A 21,169-nucleotide genomic window follows, 5' to 3' on the forward strand; every position below is an offset into this window, starting at 1 on the left:
ACACGTGTACTAACACAAGCAAACTTGTTGACTGCAAAAATCAATTCATTTTAAAGTTGTTTTCTGTCGATAAAAATCCATTGTATCTCTGCCTAAAATCGAATACTATTAGTTTTTCTGCACATGGTAAACATTTCAGTTCTGTATGAATTGTATGAATCACAATGAATAAAATGTAATTTTTGTAAATAAATACAGATATATTAGTCATGCTACACTTACCCGCACTTTTTAATGGGATGGGGTAAGTGGGTCAAGTATTGTTATCAAATATTGGCAGACTACTAACGCAGATTTGAATAGGTTTAAATGTCATCAAGTGTTGTTTCCCTTTTACATTGTTCATTCCTAGCTTGAATTTTCCAAATTGACCTGAGAAAACTTCAATTAATCCACCTAAAAGTGTTGCACAGTCTTTCTAGTATAAAAAATGAAAATTGAAAAGTTCAAACAAAATGTTTCGTGGTTTATCTAAGCTGAAATGCTAAAGAGCAAAGTATACAAATTATCCAACTGAAAGCATATTATCGTACGTTTTTTGACCATATCGATTGCTCTAGACAGATGATAACAAAATTTCCATAAATAGAATAAAAAGATTTCAGTATGTTAAACGAAATTAAATGTAATTAACATTTTTGAACTACGGGTGTCTTTTGAAAACATCGTTAGGAATAATCCCCAATTCTGTTGTATAACTCAGGTGTATAAAATGGATGAATTTTCTCCAAAATATTCAAGTTACAGTGTTTGTTTTTGTTCGAATAAGTGTAAACTAATGTATAAATTTTTTTCATAATATTTTGATAAAGATTTTTTAATTTTTAAAGCTATTAAAACAAATATAACATACCGTCGTTGGGGGTGAGAATGGGTCAAAAAGGGATATGTACAATTTATTTGTTGAATAACTATCGCAATTTAACTCCGATAAACTTCAAATTTGGTGTGTGGTGTGTGTTTGATGGTACCTTAACTATTCAAAAAATTAAAGAAAAATATTTATTCACAGCGGCACCACAAGTGAATGAAAAATGACCCAATCTCACCCTATAGAGGGGGTGACATTGGGTCACTGTAATTGAAAAAAAAACTTGTTTTTGAGAATGTGATTGCCAAACCATTCACAGCTGAAAAATGTTGATGAAACACGATGCAAACAAGACGAAAAGATATCTAAGATGTTTCACAAGTATGATAAATCCATTTAAAGGAACGATTATAGCAAAAAATTGAAGAGCTATGAGAGAAAATATGTAAACTCAGCATTCATTGTCAAGTTTACACAAATTTTATTGTTTCCCCCCCCTCAAATTGTCTTCAAAGCCTCATCCCCATTGCCATAAAGCCTATTCAGTTTCCTCGAAGGTTTACAGAAACAGTGATTATTTTAAACCTTCGCAAATAGTTAAATTTCTGTGCGATATTGCACGATCAATACATTTTAGGCAGATGTTGACGTCATAATCCCGGTATTTCAGCGATCCAACTCATTTGTAATTCCGTGAGATGTTTCTATAATATGAAAACACTGATAAATAAATAAATTCAAAAAAAAATCCATTTGATAAAATTTTACGATGTTGCTGGGCACGAAACACAGTTGCTGGTTTGAGAAGTTGTCGAAATGCGTTTCATTGTTATTCAATGCACGGAATATTCAAATAGACTTGTTTGATGTTTCAGAGATGCTGTATTTAGAAAGAATAAACACATCTTAATGAAAAAAGAGAACACCCGACACCGTAAAATGTTGAAAAAGTGGACTTGCAATTTCATTTACTATCGTTCTTGCTTGACCCAATCTCACCCCCATTTTCGATGTTTTAGACACCGTACCGAAAAAAAAATGAAATTTTTGTGGAAAAATCAAATAGATTCCGGAAAATACGTGTGAAGTGTCATGAAAAGACTTTCAACCTTCTACTAATATAACGATAGAGGTTAAAGTACATGCGTGATACTTTGCACAGAAGAAATTTAATGTTGTAAATTTTCTTTAGTTTCAACATACAAGTTTATTGATATATTAAACAAAAACTACTATTTCTGAAAATGTATATTGTAATGAATTCCATGTAATAAAATGTTCCCTAACACATGAATTATTAATTTTAGTAATATCAGCGTTATTAGCAGAAATATTTCATAAATCATAATTTTCCGTTTTGACCCAATCTCACCCCCTAGACCCATTGTCACCTCCATCGACGGTGGCACTTTTTTTTTGTATGGTATTCAGTTGGAGCTGTCTGACAGCTTAACTTGTCAAGGCTGAACCCTCGGTCTGGCTTTTGCCAAGTTTCCCCTCTACCAGGACCAATACTCAGACGGACTAGGCAATGGCGCCCACATGAACACTGTTTTTTATTAGTATTGTGACGTGGTAGTTTTTGAAAAGTACCCATATTCCCTTGCTTCTGAGAAAAGGAAGCATTTGAAAATCAGCAGCTCCATCAGAATTTGTTTGCAATAGTAGTGTAGTAGTGTCATTACTAATACTGTCTAGTCGAAAGGGTTTTGAATAATTTGTCATTCAAGTGCTATTCTGATTACTCCTGTCTTTTACGTAAGATTAGAGTCTTAAATGTCAAGTGTCGTCAAGTCTTAACAAAATTAGGCTGCTTAGTAGTAGTTCTAGTTAATTTCATTTTTGTTGTTAAAAGTATTTATTGGTCATTACGTTCATATATCCTTAAAGAAAAAAGTCGCTTTCCTTGTCTGTTCAACAATTTTCGAAACTCGCAAGTGTACCCCAATGATCGATCTCAGCGTCTTAGTTTCCATAGTCATTTTTATAGTGAATATTGAAGAGTAAAGTTACCTTAGGCTTCTATTACAGTCTCCTACAAGATTCACTTTTCGGTGGCAAATGCAATGCTTCACAGCGCCTACTTTCTACTTGTAAATTTTGCGAAAATGAAGCTGGAATTAGATTATTTATACCGCTGTTACAAAAGAGGTATTTCTTATTATGGCAATGTAAAAACCATATTAAAATAAGATTGTCGCCACTTATTTCTACTCGTATATGATAACGATGTATTTAGCTAGCTAATAGTAAGAGTGGCTACGGATCATTCTGGTTAGCAAAAGGCAAACTGAACGTCACCAATAGTATTAATGTCCACTTCGAATAGATTAATTATTTGAAATGGGCATCAATTCTATCAATGACGCAGAATGTCCGTTGGATCACATCCGAGATATTATTGCGTCTATGCCATATGAATTATGACGCGGCTTTAAGCAAAAAAATGCCAAAATGTGATACCACCACTACAGGTTACGCCTTTGGTTTCCATCATATGGGCTAATGGATTATGCCCTCCCATCGCGGCAAGGTCGCATAACCAAAGGGAGGGACCTCCATCGACGGTAGCACTTATAACAATAATGACAGCAATGTCATTCTTATTATACATGATTACATCACATTTGTTATGAGAATAGAGTTTTTTTTTTATAGGTGATCCACTAACCCCACCATGGTACCTTATTTCAAAAGGGCTTCAAAAAGAAGTCAATCGATAAACAAATTTTCTGATACCTTTGTCAATTTTTTAACCACTCCGTAATATACAAAACATGTTTAATTGAGGACCTGTGCCGAAATAGAAATAGAAGGTTGTAAACTTCTGAGCTATTAGGTCATCAATAGGCTCAGTAGCTTTGTTGGTCAAAGCGCTCGTCTAGCATACCCCACCTAAACGAGTGGATTTGTTTTGTAATAATTTTACTCATAATTTATTCATCTTTACCACGCGCAATGAGTTTATCAATGTAATTGCTATGTGGATTGGTATACCGAACAACTGTATATGTATCAGTATACATTAATATTGCTTACTCAACTGGTTTTCGTGACCAAATGTTTAATATGCTCAGTACCTGCCCGTAAAATCAAATGAAATGACATTAATGATTGACTTTGTAAAATCTCACATTTACTAAAACTTGTCCACTCGCTATCCGAAAGGACAAAGTGAGCATCCTCAGTAGAGAATAATAAACAATGATTTGCAAGACTTAACTTAAGAATGGTCAAATCTTTGTTGAACTAGACGGAATTGGTTATCTTATGGGTACCCACGACCGTCTCTTTTCTCGTACTTTGTAGTTGCACATATCACTTCCACTCTTAATCTATCACACTTCTAACTATTATTTAATAGCAATCGCTCGAACTAGAGACAGGCAAGTAATAGTTTTCTTACGCCTGATGCATAGGCAGTCTGTTAACCAGAAGCAAACCTCTGCAAAAAACAAATCCTTACCAATAGCCTCCCGCATGAACTGGCGTAGATGCAGAGGTATATCCGGTCTACTGTGGGCCAGTTTTAATGCAACATTAATTCTTCCCCCTTCCTTTCATTGGTCCTCAACCTGATGTGGCAGGCGCCATTGTTGCCTAAAAATAGAAGATCACCAGCAGTTATACACTGAGGGTGTCTGTTAGTCCCAAGCAGGCATCTGATTAGATACTTGTGTAAGTGCAGCCTATCTGGGGATACTGGAGTGACAACCACGGGCAACCAATCAAGCTCAAGGTCAAGTTTTTGTGAACAGTCAACAAAAAGTTTAGGTGCCAACGGGGTTGAATGCATAGGGTATTGAGGAGTCATACGAAATCTGCGGTAATACGTTTTAGAAATACTCGAATAAATAAACTTTAATTTTCATATTCATAAATTATGATTAAACTTTCAAATATCTCCTATATACATTAAAATCAAAGAAAGCAACTACAAACTGCGAAGAATTGAGATAGTTTAGCTTCTTTTTCATAACATGCAGAACTTTGCCCCACCTCACTATACAATTTCCATTATTTTTTCAAATACATATAGATTTAAAAATGACTTTAACAATTTTCATATAAATATTCATAAACGACGGTTGATTTACAGACAATTTATGTTAAAGATCTGATTTTTATAGCGTAGAGCCAGAATACGGCTAACAAACAGATTATTTTACAAAGTAATATTTCTTCAAAAGACGTCAAATTTAAATCAAAATGTAGTTGATTCTACATTTCAATACTATCAATGAATGGTAACACTTTGAACGGAAGACATCTTCTTCTTCATCTCAGAAGAAGCAGAAGAAAAAGATGACTTCCGTTCAAAATTTATTGTTCATTGATTGTATTGATTATACAGAACCAACTACATTTAGATTTAATTTTTTATGAAAAAAAAAACTTGCGATGATAATTTTGGGTGCGCAATATGCTCCGACTATCTCCTATATCATTCAAATCAATAGTAATATCATGGGTAAGTAGGTACCCTTACTTCGTGTACGGGATCCTGTGTCCCTAAAGACTAATTATATCGAAACGAATATATCATGCAACACCTTTACAATTACTTACAAATCGGATAGCCAAAGCGTCGTTATAATCCCAGGAATGACCAGCGTCTTAAAAAGCGTAGCGGTTATCAGATCGATATCAATAAGCGCCATCGTTGCCGCGTCTAACCGTGTCGAACTATCGTGTCGCAAATTGATATCTCGCTCTCGTTGTTTTGATCAATTTCTTCGGCCAACAGCCACCTAAACCTATTTGTATCACACTGAACTGCACTTTCACGTCGAGACGGAATTCCGACCAATTCAAACTATTCGCACTTTCTTAACGCTAATCTAGGTGCGGGTGGAGACCACTACTATTTTTAAACACACGATACGCTTCTACGTCACCTCTCGCATGCACTTGATCTCAAGCGGTACCTATATCTTTGTGTGCTGTGTTTTGTTATATCACTGATTGGCTTCTGGTTTCTTCTCGTGTCGCACTATCACTTCCTCAAGGAGACGTCTTGTGTTTGTTGGATGGGATTGATATTTTTAATTCCAATGAAAGCGTTTCCTTTGTCCCATGAAAGGAGTTCAGACCGTTCTGAGATTCATTCAAACCACACTACAGGGGGACGAAATCGAGAAAGAAGTGGAACTAAGTGAAATACAAAGCTAAACTGCTATCAAGCACACTACACTCTACACAAAGCAAACGATTAGCATATAACTGAAAGCTCTTGCATAAGTGAACGATTCACTATTCCGCTATTTGTTAATATGGTAACTAAGGAATCACGCCCTCGGCGAGACCTTTCTTGTTCTAGTACAGATATCACTCTTACTGGGTCGATACGGTATACCGAATGAGTCAACCATCAGCAACAGCTGCTCTTTTTGTTGCGCTTCGACTAAGGTGCTAGCTGTGGACGCGTCTGGGCACTGCAGTTATCGATACAAAGCAAAATAGTCCGAAAACACAACTCAATTCACGACTACAGAATACAAACGCTTCACAATTAAGTATTCACCTCTTGAGCAGTCGCCGTCGAATCGACAGGTACATTCTGAGCTTCTCGACCGCTGGCGATTGACTGGGTAGATAGTCGTCTCTTCAACTGGTGATGATCCCCGTCGCCACTGCTGAGAACAGGCTGACTCTCTCGTGAGAAGCGCACGGTGTGTTTCCTAAAACAAGTTTATAAAAAAAATGAATCAGTAAGTCTGATTTTTAAGTATAATAATATACTAACATTCTCTGTTATTTAGTGCCAAACGAAAAAAAATTGTAGGAGGGTCTAAAGCAGCGGTTCTATAGCCCACTTAAAACGAAGGCAAACGTCGGTTTCTGACAAAATTTGCCAATGTTGGTACCTCTGATTATCTTTTGTTATAGATTATTTGACAGCTCAAAACTCAGCCTGATAAGTGAAAGTCTTTCACCAGATGGGCTACATCTTTAGAGCAACGAACGAAAGTTGACTGTATCATCATGCCACACGATATAAGAATGCGAAAATGGCAAGCTCTTAGTTAATTACTGTGGAAGCAGTGCCGTAGCATGTGGTTGGCTAGGTTGGCACCCGCCAAGGGCCAGCCGTTGGGGGGCGCCAAAATACGTCACGAATTTGGTAAATATTGAAAGAGATTTATTATTCATTTATTATGTAACGCTAAAATTGGAAATTTTCGAAGGCCCCCACCCCTCCCCACCGTTACGCTTTTTGTATGGAAATTTTAAATTGTTTTATGAGTCGTAACGCTCGAGCCTACACACCTCCACCCCACCCTTCGAGCGTTACGTAAATTGTGATAATTTCAATTGTCTGTGGTACGTTCTCCCCCAATCAATAGTCAGTTGAAAAATAGTAAAATGAAAAAAAAATACCTACCGGTAATTTAGCATAAATACACTGATACAAAATTATATACATTACTAACAAGTATCTTCTAATAACAATAAAGGTTAGACCATTCGGTAGATTTTTTTTTAAACTTCACCAGCAAATATCCAGATAATTTTATAGTGAAACTTCTCCTTCTTCTTGGCATTACGTCCTCACTGTGACAAAGCCTGCTTCTCAAGGACCTTTTCCGCAGTTATTAATCGAGAGCTTTCTTTGCCAAAGTTGCCATTTTTGCATTCGTATATCGTGTGGCAGGTACGATGATACTCTATGCCCAGGGAAGTCAACGAAATTACGAAAAGATCCTGGACCGACCGGGAATCAAACCCAGACACCTTCAGCATGGTTTTGCTTTGTAGCCGCGGACTCTAACCCCTCGGCTAAGGAAGGCTCCATAGTGGAACTTAAGACTTAATTATATTTTTAATTTGAAAGTCGGCTCAGAAAGACACCGTGAGCTCTACTGCTGTTTGTTGCGGCAGTTGAACGGATGATGATGAGACCGGTTCTGGCGTTCCCTCGCGCGTGGACGAAGGCGGTGTTCAGTCGCGAACCAGAATTGCGATTGTTGCGTTGGTATATGTGTACAGGCAGGCAGGTACTTATGCACCGCGATCCGATAAGCCGTTTGATAATGTTCTTATGTTTGTGCAAAACATGAAGTGTACCGTATCAACAACGCTTTTCTTCTCTCTTCGCCTTGAGATTTGTGTTTTGTGTGAATCGCCGGAGCCGGACGGTTCAAAGTACACTCTTGTAGAATAACAGTTCTGTTACTGTCGTCTTGTTCGATGCTAGCGTACTGTTCGATGTTCGACGAAGGATGCACGCGATACAACGTTTGAGAGAGAGAGTAAACGCGTAAACAAATTACGATAATAGTATGACGATGTAGCTTATTATACTGAACGACTAGACGGGCCGGATTAAAATTTAATCAGTTCAAGGGTCGTTAATCAACGCGACGTTAACAGATATAGAAGAAATGCTAGTATTTTAGTACTGTCAGTGGTATTTACAGTAATTGCTAAAATTGAGAGAGATGAATAAATAATAATATTATTTTAAATCAAATCATCTGGGCAGACCAAATTTGTTTATGTATATTTCAATTTATTTATTTAATTAACATCTAGACAGATAACACTGAGTCATCAATTCCACGCCACAATGCTCAGTTCATGGCAGTAACTCTCTATCCTCGGTTCCACGAATAATAAATTATTCAAAGTTTTCCAATGACATATATGAAGTGTAGGGTTCAGAAGTGTGAATCAAGAAATCAAAGTAACTTAATTCTGTCAACTTGGGTAGTTATTTTGAGTTACACAATTTTTATAATCATTGGTGTGAAAGCAACTAACATTTTAGTTCGCATGCATTTCCACAGGTTTGACTACAACAATTCACCAAAAAATATGGTTTGGTTAATAATGTTTATGGTAAATCACAAGCTTAGCTTTTTAGCTTAGTATTTTTTTCTAAGGTTTCAAGAGTAAAAGTAAAAAGTAAGTAAAAACTATTTTTTTATTATTGTCAAAAATCGGTAACCAGAAGAGAAGAAATAATTAAAATAGTATAGGGATATTCAAAAATAAAAATAAGAAAAATAAAAAATCCAAAAATAAACATAAATTATTGGCCAAAACGTACTTAGAATGCTTTTAGATAGCGAAAAGAACCTCCTCCTTCCTGGAAGACCGAAAAACTTATATTTTGTACAATTAAATGCGATGTTTGAAGTTGGAAAGTTCATCATCAGAGTATGCTACGATCAAACGCTTTCTCTGACTCTTAAGAACAACCCGAGCAGAAACGATATACTAACCATCAAAACGTGATATTGACTTGATTGACATGAGATATAAAATCTCTAAAGATAATACATACCAGAATTTTATGCCTGGAACATCTGAGTCATAGCATAACTTGATGTTTGCAGATCTAATGCGTAGCTAGCTGCTATTCAGAAGAGCTTACAAAATCTATTCCAGTAAAAATCTAGGTTTTCTTGGACCTGGTATAGCTTTTAAAATATACAGTTAATTTACAGAAAAAAAAAATTGTGCCTAAATTCCAGTTACTGTTTTCAGAAGATGTTTTACTTGGTGCTGGTAAAATATTTGGTTGATGTCTGGAAAAGTATTTGTGAAATTCGTAGCAGTATTGCTCGTCTTTTTAAAAAACATTTTCCAGAGAAACACGATACGATAAATGTTTATCCCTAAGATCTATCTGGCCATTTTTAAAAGTTTGGTTTGCATCTGTTGAAGTCTGTCATAAGAAGTTTTACTCTCAAATAGAACATTAAATATTTAATTATTCTTTATTTTGCGTTTTAGGGTTAAAAAGCTATATTACAGATTTTGTCGAATTTTAAAGAAGTAATGTGCTTTATACCAGGATGGTTTGATTAATAAAACGAATTTGGAAGACAAAGAGAACATTTAGAATGCATATTTTGAAACGTAGTGTTCGACAATAGAAGATGTCATCTTATTATTCACAAGGTATAAAAAAATCTATTGAAAGAGAATGTACGAGATATTCAAAAAGAATACTAAACATGAAAACGATTAGTTTTATAACAATGAACTTACACCATACAGCTTAGCTTAGCTTAGACTGACTGCACATATCAATGGTTGCTATTCCGTGATTGACCGAAGTCAGTGAAAATGCACAAAGAATCAACTAGAAGTTCGGCTGGGATTGGCCATAATCTTCTTCAGTGTGCATAATTCAGTGCCTCTATTTATACATGGTCAATAACGGCGCCGGCCACGTCCTTACAGTCAGGTGGGATTGGGGGAAGGACTGTTAGTGTGTAATCTTTGCTATTTGGAGACCGTGTTTGCCTCTGCATCTCCACAAAGGTTACTGGGAGGGACGTTTGTTAATGGGAAGGATAGTTGGGTCACAGGATTCACTTTGATAAGCGATTAGACCATGATAAATAATTATTTGTGAGATATAAACATGTTTATATGTAAAAATAATATTTTCATTTGATATGAACAATATCTATGTAGAGAAAAAATATGCCGACACTTGAGGTGACGAACCTTTCAAAGTTTGTTGAATAAAGTGAACCTTTTGAAGTTCTACACTTGAAGTGTCGAACCATTCAAAGTTTTTTTTTTTAATTACAAAAAAGGTAAAATGAAGAAGGTGTTTTTAATAAAAAAAAATTAGGCAGAAATAATTTGTGAATCAGAGTTTATGTCGACACTCACAGTGACGAACCATTCATATTTTTTTGAAAAATCATATTTACTTCTCACCGTTTTAACGATTAAAGGTGCAGTCATACATATTTTATAGATTAGAAACAATAGCATGAAACGAGCTCACCAATTGATCCGTCATCCTTGAGCAGCAACAATCCTCTTTCAGCTTCACTCGTTTGCTCAGCTATATAAAAGCACTCAGAGAAAATAGGCGCGCAACCCGTGAGGGAAAACAACTGACGACTGCTGGGGCTTTCTTGACGCACTCCCCAGGAGCAAGCGTCAACGTCGGAAGATCAAAAAGAACTCTCAATGAACTTACACCATACAAATAACTTAAAAACTATTACAAATTACATGGAACTCTATGAAATATTTTTTTTCACGATAAAAACCATGAATCAATATTTTGATTTTGACATGAAGTTGTTTTGGTGACGACCTAACTTTAAACTTGATCTGAATTAATGAAGGCCGTTTCATTATTTTGTCTCGAAAATTTAGCTCAAAATAGTTGAAAAAAGATGGCAACTAAATAATGGCTAACTAAATAATTAACACTTTGGCATCAAAAACTACTAAAGTAGTGCATTTTCTAATGCGATAGAGCAGTTTTTACTTAGGCGGTGCGTATTATACCTTATTACCTTACTGAGTGAGTGGCTGGGGCCACAAGCCGTATTTATTCCCCAGTCTTGCGGTGCTGTTTAAGCTGCATTCCATTGAAATCACAAAAGAAAAATGCTTCAGAGTTTTGGCTAATTATTAGAGCACTAGGGTGCCGGTACCAATGGTTGTAATGTACCAGTAGATTGAGTTTTCGATAAAAACGACATGTGCTATTTTTAGTGTATAGATCGTCTCAAGTTTAACCGATTTGCCGAATTTCAGCTTTTTATTTTATCAAAAAGTCATATAAATAATTAAGTTTATGCAAAAAATTTGCTCCCTTGCACCAGTAGTTGCCGTCGTGTTCCAGTAGTGGATCAACGGGTGGAAGAAGTTTTTAAAACTGATGTATAAAAATGAAGAAAAGCACCAGAGATGATCTTCATGCTTCATTCGAAAGATATTACATGCCGTTCCAAGGGAAAAATGTTAAACCTGTGTAAAAATTTACCATTTTGTTTAAAATTCTTTGTATTATTCCCGAACGTCTACTACTGGAGCACTAGCGCAACTACTGGAACACGTGTACCAATAGTGGCTCAAGCGATTATATGTTAAAAAATTAGTTTTATCACTTTTTTAATTTTTTTCATATAGTAGAGGTTGAAATCTTTCTGTTGACGCCAAAAGATCTCTGTTAAAACTTTTTGTTCTTTTGTCATGATTTTTTATAGCTTAGGTAGTCCACTAATGGCACCGGCACCCTATTTGTTTATTTATATTTCTTTTTTTCCTTAACTATATTTGGTTAGCCACTCGTCCACTTTGGGCACCACTGGGCTGAATAACTTTACGACTTGTACATTGTATTGTATGAGTCTAAGATCTATTCTGTATAGGGTAACTCGGTGTAATACGCCCCACCAGGGCAATACGCCCCTCTTCATTTCTACGGGATTGTGGCTTCTTTTACACGTAAATATGATCACATATCTTAAATATTCGCGAAAAAATGGCTTTGCGCACGTATGTTCTTTAAGAAGTGAAGACAATCAATAGAAATGCTAAAAATATCGAATATCAGGTTTTTGACATAAAATTTTGCTTCTGATAAGCAAGCTTCCGTGTAAATGAAACCTATTCTTTACTTTTGTACTTATAACAAAAACTTATACCGGAAGACGAATGCTAATGGACCCTTTTAAGCTTAGCAGGTGGTGGAAGTCTGCTTGGAAACATTTCTACAACGCTGTGAATCTTTTTTCTATGGGACGGGCATATTGCCCTGGTTGTTTTGAAACGTAAACATTGAAACCGTTAACAAAAAACATCTTGTACACTTTTTTGAAGCAACCTGGAAAGATAAAGCTGCGTGCAGAGCATGACCAACTAAATAAGGAACACATTGACATAAAAAATCTTTAGAAGTGATGCATTTGCTACTGCGATAGAGCAGTATTTCCTTAAGGGGGGGGGGGGCGTATTACACCTTTTTACCTTACTCTCGTCCGTCGTCTCATCTCAAGATGCGGAGAGTGTACCTATTGCGTGCAGCAGCTGATGTAGTCGCGGTTGCCTACCTATCTGGCGGCGTTGTATGTTTATTTCTCCGAGTCATGATCCATCGTTCGATGCCTAGTTTGTTGTACCGTAATCCGGGGTAATTTTTTTTAGTTTTTCTTAAATTTTTCATTTCACAATACAAATGTTACAAGTTTCATATTTTTAAAACAATTTTCCCTGATCACATCGTCTGCAGAACTCATGTGACACATGAATTTTCGGTAGTGTCAGTGAAAATGATAGAAATCATTGTTTCAAAAAGTTGACAAATTTGCGCATGAATTAAACGCAATTTTGGCAAAAACCTTAATTATCATTAGCTTATGAATATACGAAAGAGAGGCACCATTCATGGTTCAAAAATGCTTCATCAATAAATCTTTATTTGAACGTTTAACTAGATGAGTCATCCCGATCAATGTTACCCCGCTGATCAATGTTACCCCGGATTACGGTACCAGTTTGTTGCGAAAAGGGTCAATTTGCCTCAGTCGCTCAGGCTCCATCATCGCTCAATATTGTGGATCATTGAGCAACTGGGCGGTTTTTTGTTGGGGGGCTGGGAATCGAACCCATGACCATCCGTTTATCAAAGTGAACGTGTAGCCAACTACGCCACGGACCCCCCTATTTATATTTCTTTGATATGTTTGTAAAAATTGAATCACATAAAATGCAACACTCTGTCATACACGTTAGTTATAGTAAACGCCAAATCAACTTGTCTAGAGTTGTATTGGGCATGATGAATTGCCTAATATGGCCTCCAAATTTGTGCGAATAGAGAGAATTTGTGCATTTTAAATAATTTGTTGTTACCGCATAAGCGATATCTGTTATGTGAACAAAATTTTTGACAGGGAAATAATCATAATTGCTAATGTATCATTATATAATTAGAAACAAGTTAATTACTATTAGAACATGTTAAATCTGTGTCAATTTTTGGAGCCTCCTGATGTTTTTACGAAATGTACCAACGACAAATTTTTTTGAACCTGGGTGGCAGTATAGATGGGGTAGACGTACGAGCAGATGAGTTATATTTTTGGATTCATATTTGCCAGCTTTCCGTGTCATTCCATAGTAACTGAACGGAACAGTGGTAGCCCATATGGTTTGCGATCTGAAGATCATTGCGTGGAGGCATGCAGTTACTAGTATTACCTTTTTATTTTTTTGTTTGTTTGTAAAAACAAAGTCATATAAAGTGCAAAATACTATTATATACGAAACTGTAGAAAGCTTCCAACGAACTCGTTTGAAGTTGTATTCACTACACTGCATTTTCAGGAATGTACGTATATATGAGCTTCATACTTATATTTTCAAATCACTTTAATGAAATGAATCTTAGTTATGTAAACAAAATTGTTTGCTGAGAAGACATTACGAGTGATCATGGAAAGTTGTCCGATCATTTTGCTCATCAGAAACTATTTCAGGTATTGTGCCAAAGTTCCATTCAGGTATTATTTGAATTTCATAAGGAATATGCTTGTTGATAAGAAATTTCGTTTAAGATATCGTTAAGAATTCAATCTGGATTTTGTCCATGATTTCCATTTTGAGCATCTTCATGAAATCAAGCAATTCCTCCAGCGATGCCTCCACTGATTTCATAGGATTGAAATGTTGATGAATCCATTGAGATTTTCTTAGATAATTTATTCGGGACTTGTTTATAAGTACCGCAATATTTTTTAAAGCAAAAATCAGAACAATTTCATGCAGAATCTCCTTTAGTACTCCTTCAGTACAAAAAATACTCAAATAAATTTCCCAGATATTGTCTCTCTCTAGATATTTTTTCAGTTATTGTTCCACGAATTTCTTCAGTTTGTGCAGAGGTTTCTCCAAGAAAATCCACAACGGTTTATTCTAGAAATTGAATAAATTCTTTGAAGATTTTTTTTTTCAGGGAACCCAACGAGAATCCCTTCAGGAGTTTTTACGCCGATTTTGTCAGTTATTCTTCCAACCATTTTCATAGATTTGTTCAAGAATTCATGAAGGATTGCTCAAAAAATTCCGTCAGGATTTTCCAAGAAATTCTATTAAAAACTCTTCCAGAGTGTTCTTGATCAATTCGACCAGGGATTCCTCATAAAGTAATAACAAGTATTTCTATTAGAATTTCAGGCCTTCCGTTTTTTTTAACAGTTGAACAACGCACAATTTATACACAGTAATTACAGATTCCGGTGATTGTTCCGAATAAAAGCTGTAAAAAATGTCGTACTTCGGTTATTTACATTACCATAACTGTTTAGCTGTTATGATTTCAGAGTCTGAAAGGTTTCACACCAGCAAATAATACAACAATTATTCAAGCGAATCATTCCTGCGCAAATTTCTTCAGGAATGTACGATGTTTTTAAAGAAATTCTTTCAGAAAATTATGCAGCAATTTGGATGACTATTTTTACAATAATTATCTCCCAAGCTATCTAGATTTTTAAGTTCCGTGCAGAACTTTATTATGAGTTTCTACAGAAGTTTCATTAGAGATTACATTTAAATTTCCTTTAGAAATATTTTCCTTTTTTTTTCTCAGAAATTTCATCAATGGTTTTTGGGAATTTTACTTCACAATTTGCTAGATAGAGATATTTGTGGAATAATTCCTGGATGAATATTTCGAATTTTATTAAAAGGAATCTCTGAAGTAATTCCTGAAGCTTTTCTTACGGAAACCCTTAACTGAAAACTTGAAGAAAATTTGAGCGATTTTTTAAATTTATAAGTATTATCTCTGTAATGTTAAATACTTTTTATAAATTATAAATTAAAATTAAAAAAAAGACCCTGAGAAGAAGTTTTAGGATAAATCTTATAAACATAATAGAATAATCAATGGACTTATTTATGGAGGACTTTAAGACTTCCTTAGAAGAATCTTTGAAGGATTTTCTGAAGAAATTCCTTATGCATTCTGGTACACTGGACCGGGATGATCATTACAAAAAAAAATTCTTGTACGGTTATCGAATGAAATTCATCGGAAGTCCGCAAAAAATTCTTAAGAAATCCTTAGAGTAAAGGAAATTTTGGTCATTTACATGAAATAATTCTTCTTTAAATCTCCAAGTGAAAATTTAGAAAAAAAAACGCATGCAGCAATACGAGCAGTTATTTTTTCTTCATGTCTCAAGGAGTTTCAAAAAAAATTCCAAAAGAATTATCTGTTAGGATCTACTGAAAAAAAACTTGTGAAGACTATCATCTCCTGATGCTTGTTTTGAATTATATTTATTTTCTTGATACAATATATACATATTGTTTTATTTTACTTCATGTTACGGAGATGAACCACCCATACGGCTGAAAATCTCCTTAATAAAGATAATAATAATAATAACATTGGTTTCTTTTTCAAGACACTATCTTTAAGACACTTAGTTGCTGCTGAAGTTGGTCGAGTACGTGTCCGTTCTTAATCGCTCAAGCTATTTCTTGAATAATATTTCGACGATTTGTCAAGCGACACAATCTGTAGAAACTCTTGACTGATTTGTCGTAGAAATCTCTGGAGCAATTATTGATTATGTAATGAAAAACAATTGGATTAAAATTCTACTGATATTTTGTTGCATGATTCGTACAGAAATTAAGAGCAGCATTAATGATAAAATCCTTGTGAGAATATCTAAAAATACTTCCAGATTTGTTGAATAAAATCCAACAAATTATTTGAAGGAATTTCTGCACAATGGATCATTTTCCAAGAATCTTTAGTTTACTATTGTTCATCTATTTAGATCTGTTGAAATATTGATAAATTTCACGGTTTCTGCTTTTTTGCCAACTCTATTTAATTGAAAGGTTATAATTTTTGTCAATAAAATGAATCGTCAGGTAAGTTGATAATCTTGAAGTCGTTGAGCTTTTGTAATGATCGTCATGAAAATGCATTCACTTTCAGTTGGCAGTCCAGAATTTAACAGGGTTCTTTTCTCGGTATGAAATTTTTGCCAATATTTGTCTTACACATGATCTCAAATGTGGACGCGCCTCTACTTTATAGACCATTTTGGTTAAAAAAAAAGAGGCTTTAGGGCCTCCCTTGGCATGAACGTTCCCACTGGGACAGAGCCAACCACTCAGCTTAGTGTTCTTATGAGCACTTCCACAGTTGTTAATTGCCAGCTTTCTTTGCTTAATTTGCCATTTTCGCATTCGTATATCGTATGGCAGGTACGATGATACAAGGATGTCAAGGAAATGTCCATTACGAGATCCGACGATCGGGAATCGAACCCAGACACCTTTAGCAAGGCTTTGCTTTGTAGCCGTGGATTCCAACCACTCGGCTAAGGAAGGCCCCTTAAACTTATTTATTAGAGATCTCTAATTAGAGACTTACATTCAAATAGAGAACAAGTCTCTAGAAAAAAAACTTGCTATCAGCCTTGCTATTTCTAAAACTTTAAATCTTATCGAAACTGCAGAGAACATTTACGGGATAGTAAAAAATAAAATAATAAAGCAGTCATGAAGCATTGAAATTTTCAATATTTTTACTTACGTGAGATTGCCGAACAATCAGTAATTATTATCTACATGAATTTCGTCGAAGCAGTAACAATCAATGCCGTGTTTACTTATAATCCATTCAATAGACTTATCGTTCAATGGTTGTACAATATTGTCAGCAACTAGTAACGGGATCGTTTGTAATACAATTAGTACTGTATTGGCACTATGAAGTGTTATTAACTATCGCCCACGCAAATTTAATGAATGGATGCTCTGGCCAGCCAATCAACGACTCGGAGTCGGAACCGCCCGAAGCAGCCCGGAATCAAAACACAAATCAGCTGCTCGTGCACGCAATTTTGACGTTTCTCCAACGCACGCTTCTTCAAGTGTTGCCATCGCTTCCATTCGATTTGCGACACTGTTCACATCCCCTTTTTGTGAGAACAAAATTTGCTGATTGTGTCAAATTTTATTCTTAGTTTTGTGTAATGAGATTTGTTATCAAAAATTTAAAATAATACTTACAGTGACTGATAAAATTTTATGACTACCTCATTTAAATTTTACATAATAGCTAAATTGCTATATATTTAGCATACTGACATTGTGATTTTGAATCAATAGTTCATATTATAGAGAAGTAGACTTCTAAAATATATATGGGACTGTCCATAAACCACGTGTGTTTATGGTCAAAAGTAGATAAATATACTTCATCTAATAAAAACATGTGTCTCAAATCCTTCTTCTTTCTGGCGTTACGTCCCAACTGGGACAAAGCCTTCTTCTCAGATTAATGTTCTTATGAGCACTTCCACAGTTATTAACTGAGAGCTTTCTTTGCCGATTGACCATTTTTGCATGTGTATATCGTGTGGCAGGTACGATGATACTCTATGCCCTGGGAATCGAGAAAATTTCCTTTACGAAAAGATCCTCGACCAGTGGGATTCGAACCCACGACCCTCAGCATGGTCATGCTGAATAGCTGCGCGTTTACCGCTACGGCTATCTGGGCCCCAAATCCATGATATTGATTTTGTGCACAAATTTATCTACTATTTCGAACTAAGGTTGATCAAAACTATGTGATGAACAGAGTTGCGCGCTGTCACTATCAATGCTTAAAATTTGCTGATTTGTACAGGCCGACTGCGATACAATTCGGTTCAATCTACATCATATCGATGTCATGCTGTCTACTCCATCACAAATGCATTTATGGCGATAGAGTATGGATATCACTGATGGGTTAAGTTTAGCCTTAAATTGATCATATAAAATGGCAATTTATCAGTACGATATTTTTGACAGCGTTGCAGATAAGTTGAAATAATTTGTTAATCACTGAAAAACAGTAATAGCATGGGTAATTACCACGTGATCACTAATTCCGCAGTGATTATGATCTAGAGTGCGATGTCGCATCACTGCTGTTGGTTGTCAAATCAAAGTGATATTGATAGCTCGCAAGTGATAGTGATAGTTTTAGACCATCAGCCATCAGCTGATATGATTGATATTAAGCAACTGATGAATAATCAACCGACTAAACGGAACAATTTTGTGGTGAAAACGTTTTGAATTTTGGAATGAAAAACTTAGAAAGCGCATATATTATCCGTATTGAACATATTCAACACATTTTTTAAATTGTTGACCTGGAAAACTGCTAGAAGATGAAGGATATTCTCCGAAAAATGATGGATTTCATTGTAATCCATATAGTTTTTAGTCCAACACTATTATTTCTGGTGGTTTTATGTGCTTGTCGCACATTTTTTCCAGTTCAAAAGTGCCAAGAAACGGACCCAACTTCTTTTTCTTCTTCGCATTATGTCCTCACTGGGACAAAGCCTACTTCTCAGCTCAGTGTTCTTATGAGCACTTCCACAGTTATTAACTGAGAGCTTTCTTTGCCAACGTTGCCATTATCGCATTCGTATATCGTGTGGCAGGTACGATGATATTCTATGCCCAAGGAAGCCAAGGAAATTTCCATTACGAAAAGATCCTGGACTGGTGGGGAAACGTATCCAGACACCTTCAGCATGGCTTTGCTTAGTAGCCGTGAACTCTAACCACTCGTCTAAGGAAGGCCCAGCTTCCTAAAGCAAGTTTTTCTGAATAGAAATAATCTTTGTAAAATTCATGAAACATTAGCATACAAATCTACTCTAAATAAATGAAAAACTTTAGCACTTCGCTCCAGATTTCAGTTTATTATTCCCCTAAGTTTTTAATCGTCTCCCAGGGACATTCCTTCGGAAGCCCCCCGGAAAGGTTGCATTTACAATCATAACAATGAGTGGTGCACTCTTTGTTTGGCCTTTTACTTGTTGGCCTCCCACTTGGCCATCTCGTCCCGCTCGCGCTTAACCTCCTCCAGGTACGGTTCCAGATACTTGCAGTCCTCCTCGTACTTGGTCCACTGTTCCTTCGGCAGGATGGTCTTGGTCATCGAGAGGTGCAACGCCCGGGTGATGCGATAGTTGCGCTCATCCTTCAGCTTCTCCGGCAGACGGCGGATCGCTTCCTTGACGTCGTCGTCCTCGTACAGGCAATCGTCACGGTGCAGACCTGCCAAGGGATACAAGATTTTATTAATTCACAACCTTAGGTAGAAACGGTAGCCAGATTGGAGGAAACGATATTGAAAATGGTTAATGTTGATAATTGCTTCGAAATTTCAATAAGTTCGATGCTTTGGACAAATTTATCCTAAAATTTGATCCAAACAGTTCCTAGCCCAGGCTCTTCGATTCAAGTGAGAAAGCAAAGAGTGCCGTCAATCGTTATCAGTATGTCCGAATATGAAGGATTTTGGCAGGAAATCTTGGACTCATGGGGAATCAAGGTTTTTTTTTCCAAATCGCAAATAAAGAGAATTTTTGTTTTTGCCGGGAACATCTTGAAGAGAAGAGGGACAGATAATAGGTACTTATAAGAGTGAAACATAAAAAAAGAAATAGAACTTGATTTGATCAAAAGTGTGAACAAACAAGTAGGATTGTACGAGTTATTAAACAAATTACAAAATAAATGATATAAAACAAAGATACAAATGATATGTACCAAGATTGTGAGGTTAGTCTCGCCCATTCACCTCTAGGGGGAAAGTGTTTACTTTTCTTCGTTATGACCAAGAACACTTACCGTATTGGTTGAATCCGGACAGATTGTAGGCCCATCGACCAAGAGCCGCTAAAATCGGGAGAAATCGAGTTTGATTAGTATTCTGAAACAATTGCACAGAATTTGCTGGATACAAAAGCACAATAACATTATGTAATTTTTCGCAAATTCAAAGTCGTTCAAATGCAATGATTTAAGCACAGCAAATTTCCAGAAATCTAGCGAAAACTACTCAACGGATACTCACAAACGACTTGCGGTCCCTTTCTGGCAACGTAGGACATTTTGAATGCGGATAATCCGGATTATTTCACAGAAGGAAACGATACAACTTCTACACACTTTGGTGAAGGAAAGTTCTACAAACGCGAATCCCCAGTCCAGGCTGAGTGTTTGACAGATCGACGAGCCGAGTGTGTGAGTGACGTTTCGTTTTCTTGCAGCACCATGCGATGTGCAGTAGACTGGTGTCTAGACTGGGCGTTCGCAGCGGAAAATTCGGCAACGAGGGAGTTTTTCTGCGCGAGTCTGGAGGGTTCAAAATAACGGGTTCGGTTGTGATAAAATCAGGCTATCGACATGATGGAGACACCATCTTCTATGGTGACAGAGGGCTCGATTGGCTTGTCAGATAGATCGGGCCCGGGACATCCTGTCTACTGCAAATCGCTGCAGTTGATATAGGGCATGTCCATTGCCTGGATAAAATGAATGATGATTGCGAATGACGGGCTCAGCTGTGAAAGGATAATGAATGGAGAGTATTTTTATTAGCACCCAATATTACTGTTAGAAGAGGGTTTTCAACTGTTGATCACCAACTACACAGTGGGGAAAATCGTGAATAAGTCTGAATTCAAATTTAAGCGAAGTATGCACTTCAACAGAGAAGTAATCGCCTATCTCGATGCGCATTTTTCTTTGATCGCAGTTGAAGAG

At 36.1% G+C, this 21,169-nt stretch overlaps 2 protein-coding genes across 6 annotated transcripts in view; both read right to left on the bottom strand.

The window, feature by feature from the left end:
• The window catches only part of LOC5569749 (monoacylglycerol lipase ABHD12), a 41,872-nt gene extending 24,451 nt beyond the window's left edge, over window positions 1-17,421 (bottom strand). The window contains exons 1-2 of one of the 5 annotated variants that reach the window (XM_021853110.1): window positions 17,142-17,421; window positions 6,336-6,492 (exon numbers count right to left, since the gene is read on the bottom strand). In XM_021853110.1, the coding sequence (XP_021708802.1) occupies window positions 6,336-6,370 (35 nt within the window). In that variant the 5' untranslated portion in view covers window positions 6,371-6,492; window positions 17,142-17,421. Of the gene's footprint in view, window positions 1-5,380; window positions 6,493-17,141 lie in introns of those variants that run through there. The other 4 variants (XM_021853109.1, XM_021853108.1, XM_021853107.1 and 1 more) reach the window with 4 other exon arrangements.
• A 1,876-nt stretch (window positions 17,422-19,297) lies between these two features.
• Window positions 19,298-20,648, bottom strand: LOC5569738 (cytochrome b-c1 complex subunit 7). Its single transcript, XM_001652914.2, has 3 exons — window positions 20,478-20,648; window positions 20,252-20,299; window positions 19,298-19,675 (listed from the first exon to the last, which is right to left on the bottom strand). The coding sequence occupies exons 1-3, from the start codon at window positions 20,512-20,514 to the stop codon at window positions 19,428-19,430; spliced, it is 333 nt and encodes a 110-aa protein (XP_001652964.1). The 5' UTR covers window positions 20,515-20,648; the 3' UTR covers window positions 19,298-19,427.
• Window positions 20,649-21,169: the final 521 nt, after the last annotated feature.

The sequence above is a fragment of the Aedes aegypti genome, chromosome 3, assembly GCF_002204515.2.
Source record: "Aedes aegypti strain LVP_AGWG chromosome 3, AaegL5.0 Primary Assembly, whole genome shotgun sequence".
NCBI classification, from domain to species: Eukaryota; Metazoa; Arthropoda; class Insecta; order Diptera; family Culicidae; genus Aedes; species Aedes aegypti.

Coding starts and splice junctions, on each gene's coding strand:
- LOC5569738 (XM_001652914.2), bottom strand. CDS start 20,514: ATGTCCTACGTTGCCAGAAAGGGACCGCAAGTCGTTT. Junction 20,300..20,477: donor AAAGGGACCGCAAGTCGTTT/GTGAGTATCCGT, acceptor TCCCGATTTTAG/CGGCTCTTGGTCGATGGGCC. Junction 19,676..20,251: donor GTCCGGATTCAACCAATACG/GTAAGTGTTCTT, acceptor ATCCCTTGGCAG/GTCTGCACCGTGACGATTGC.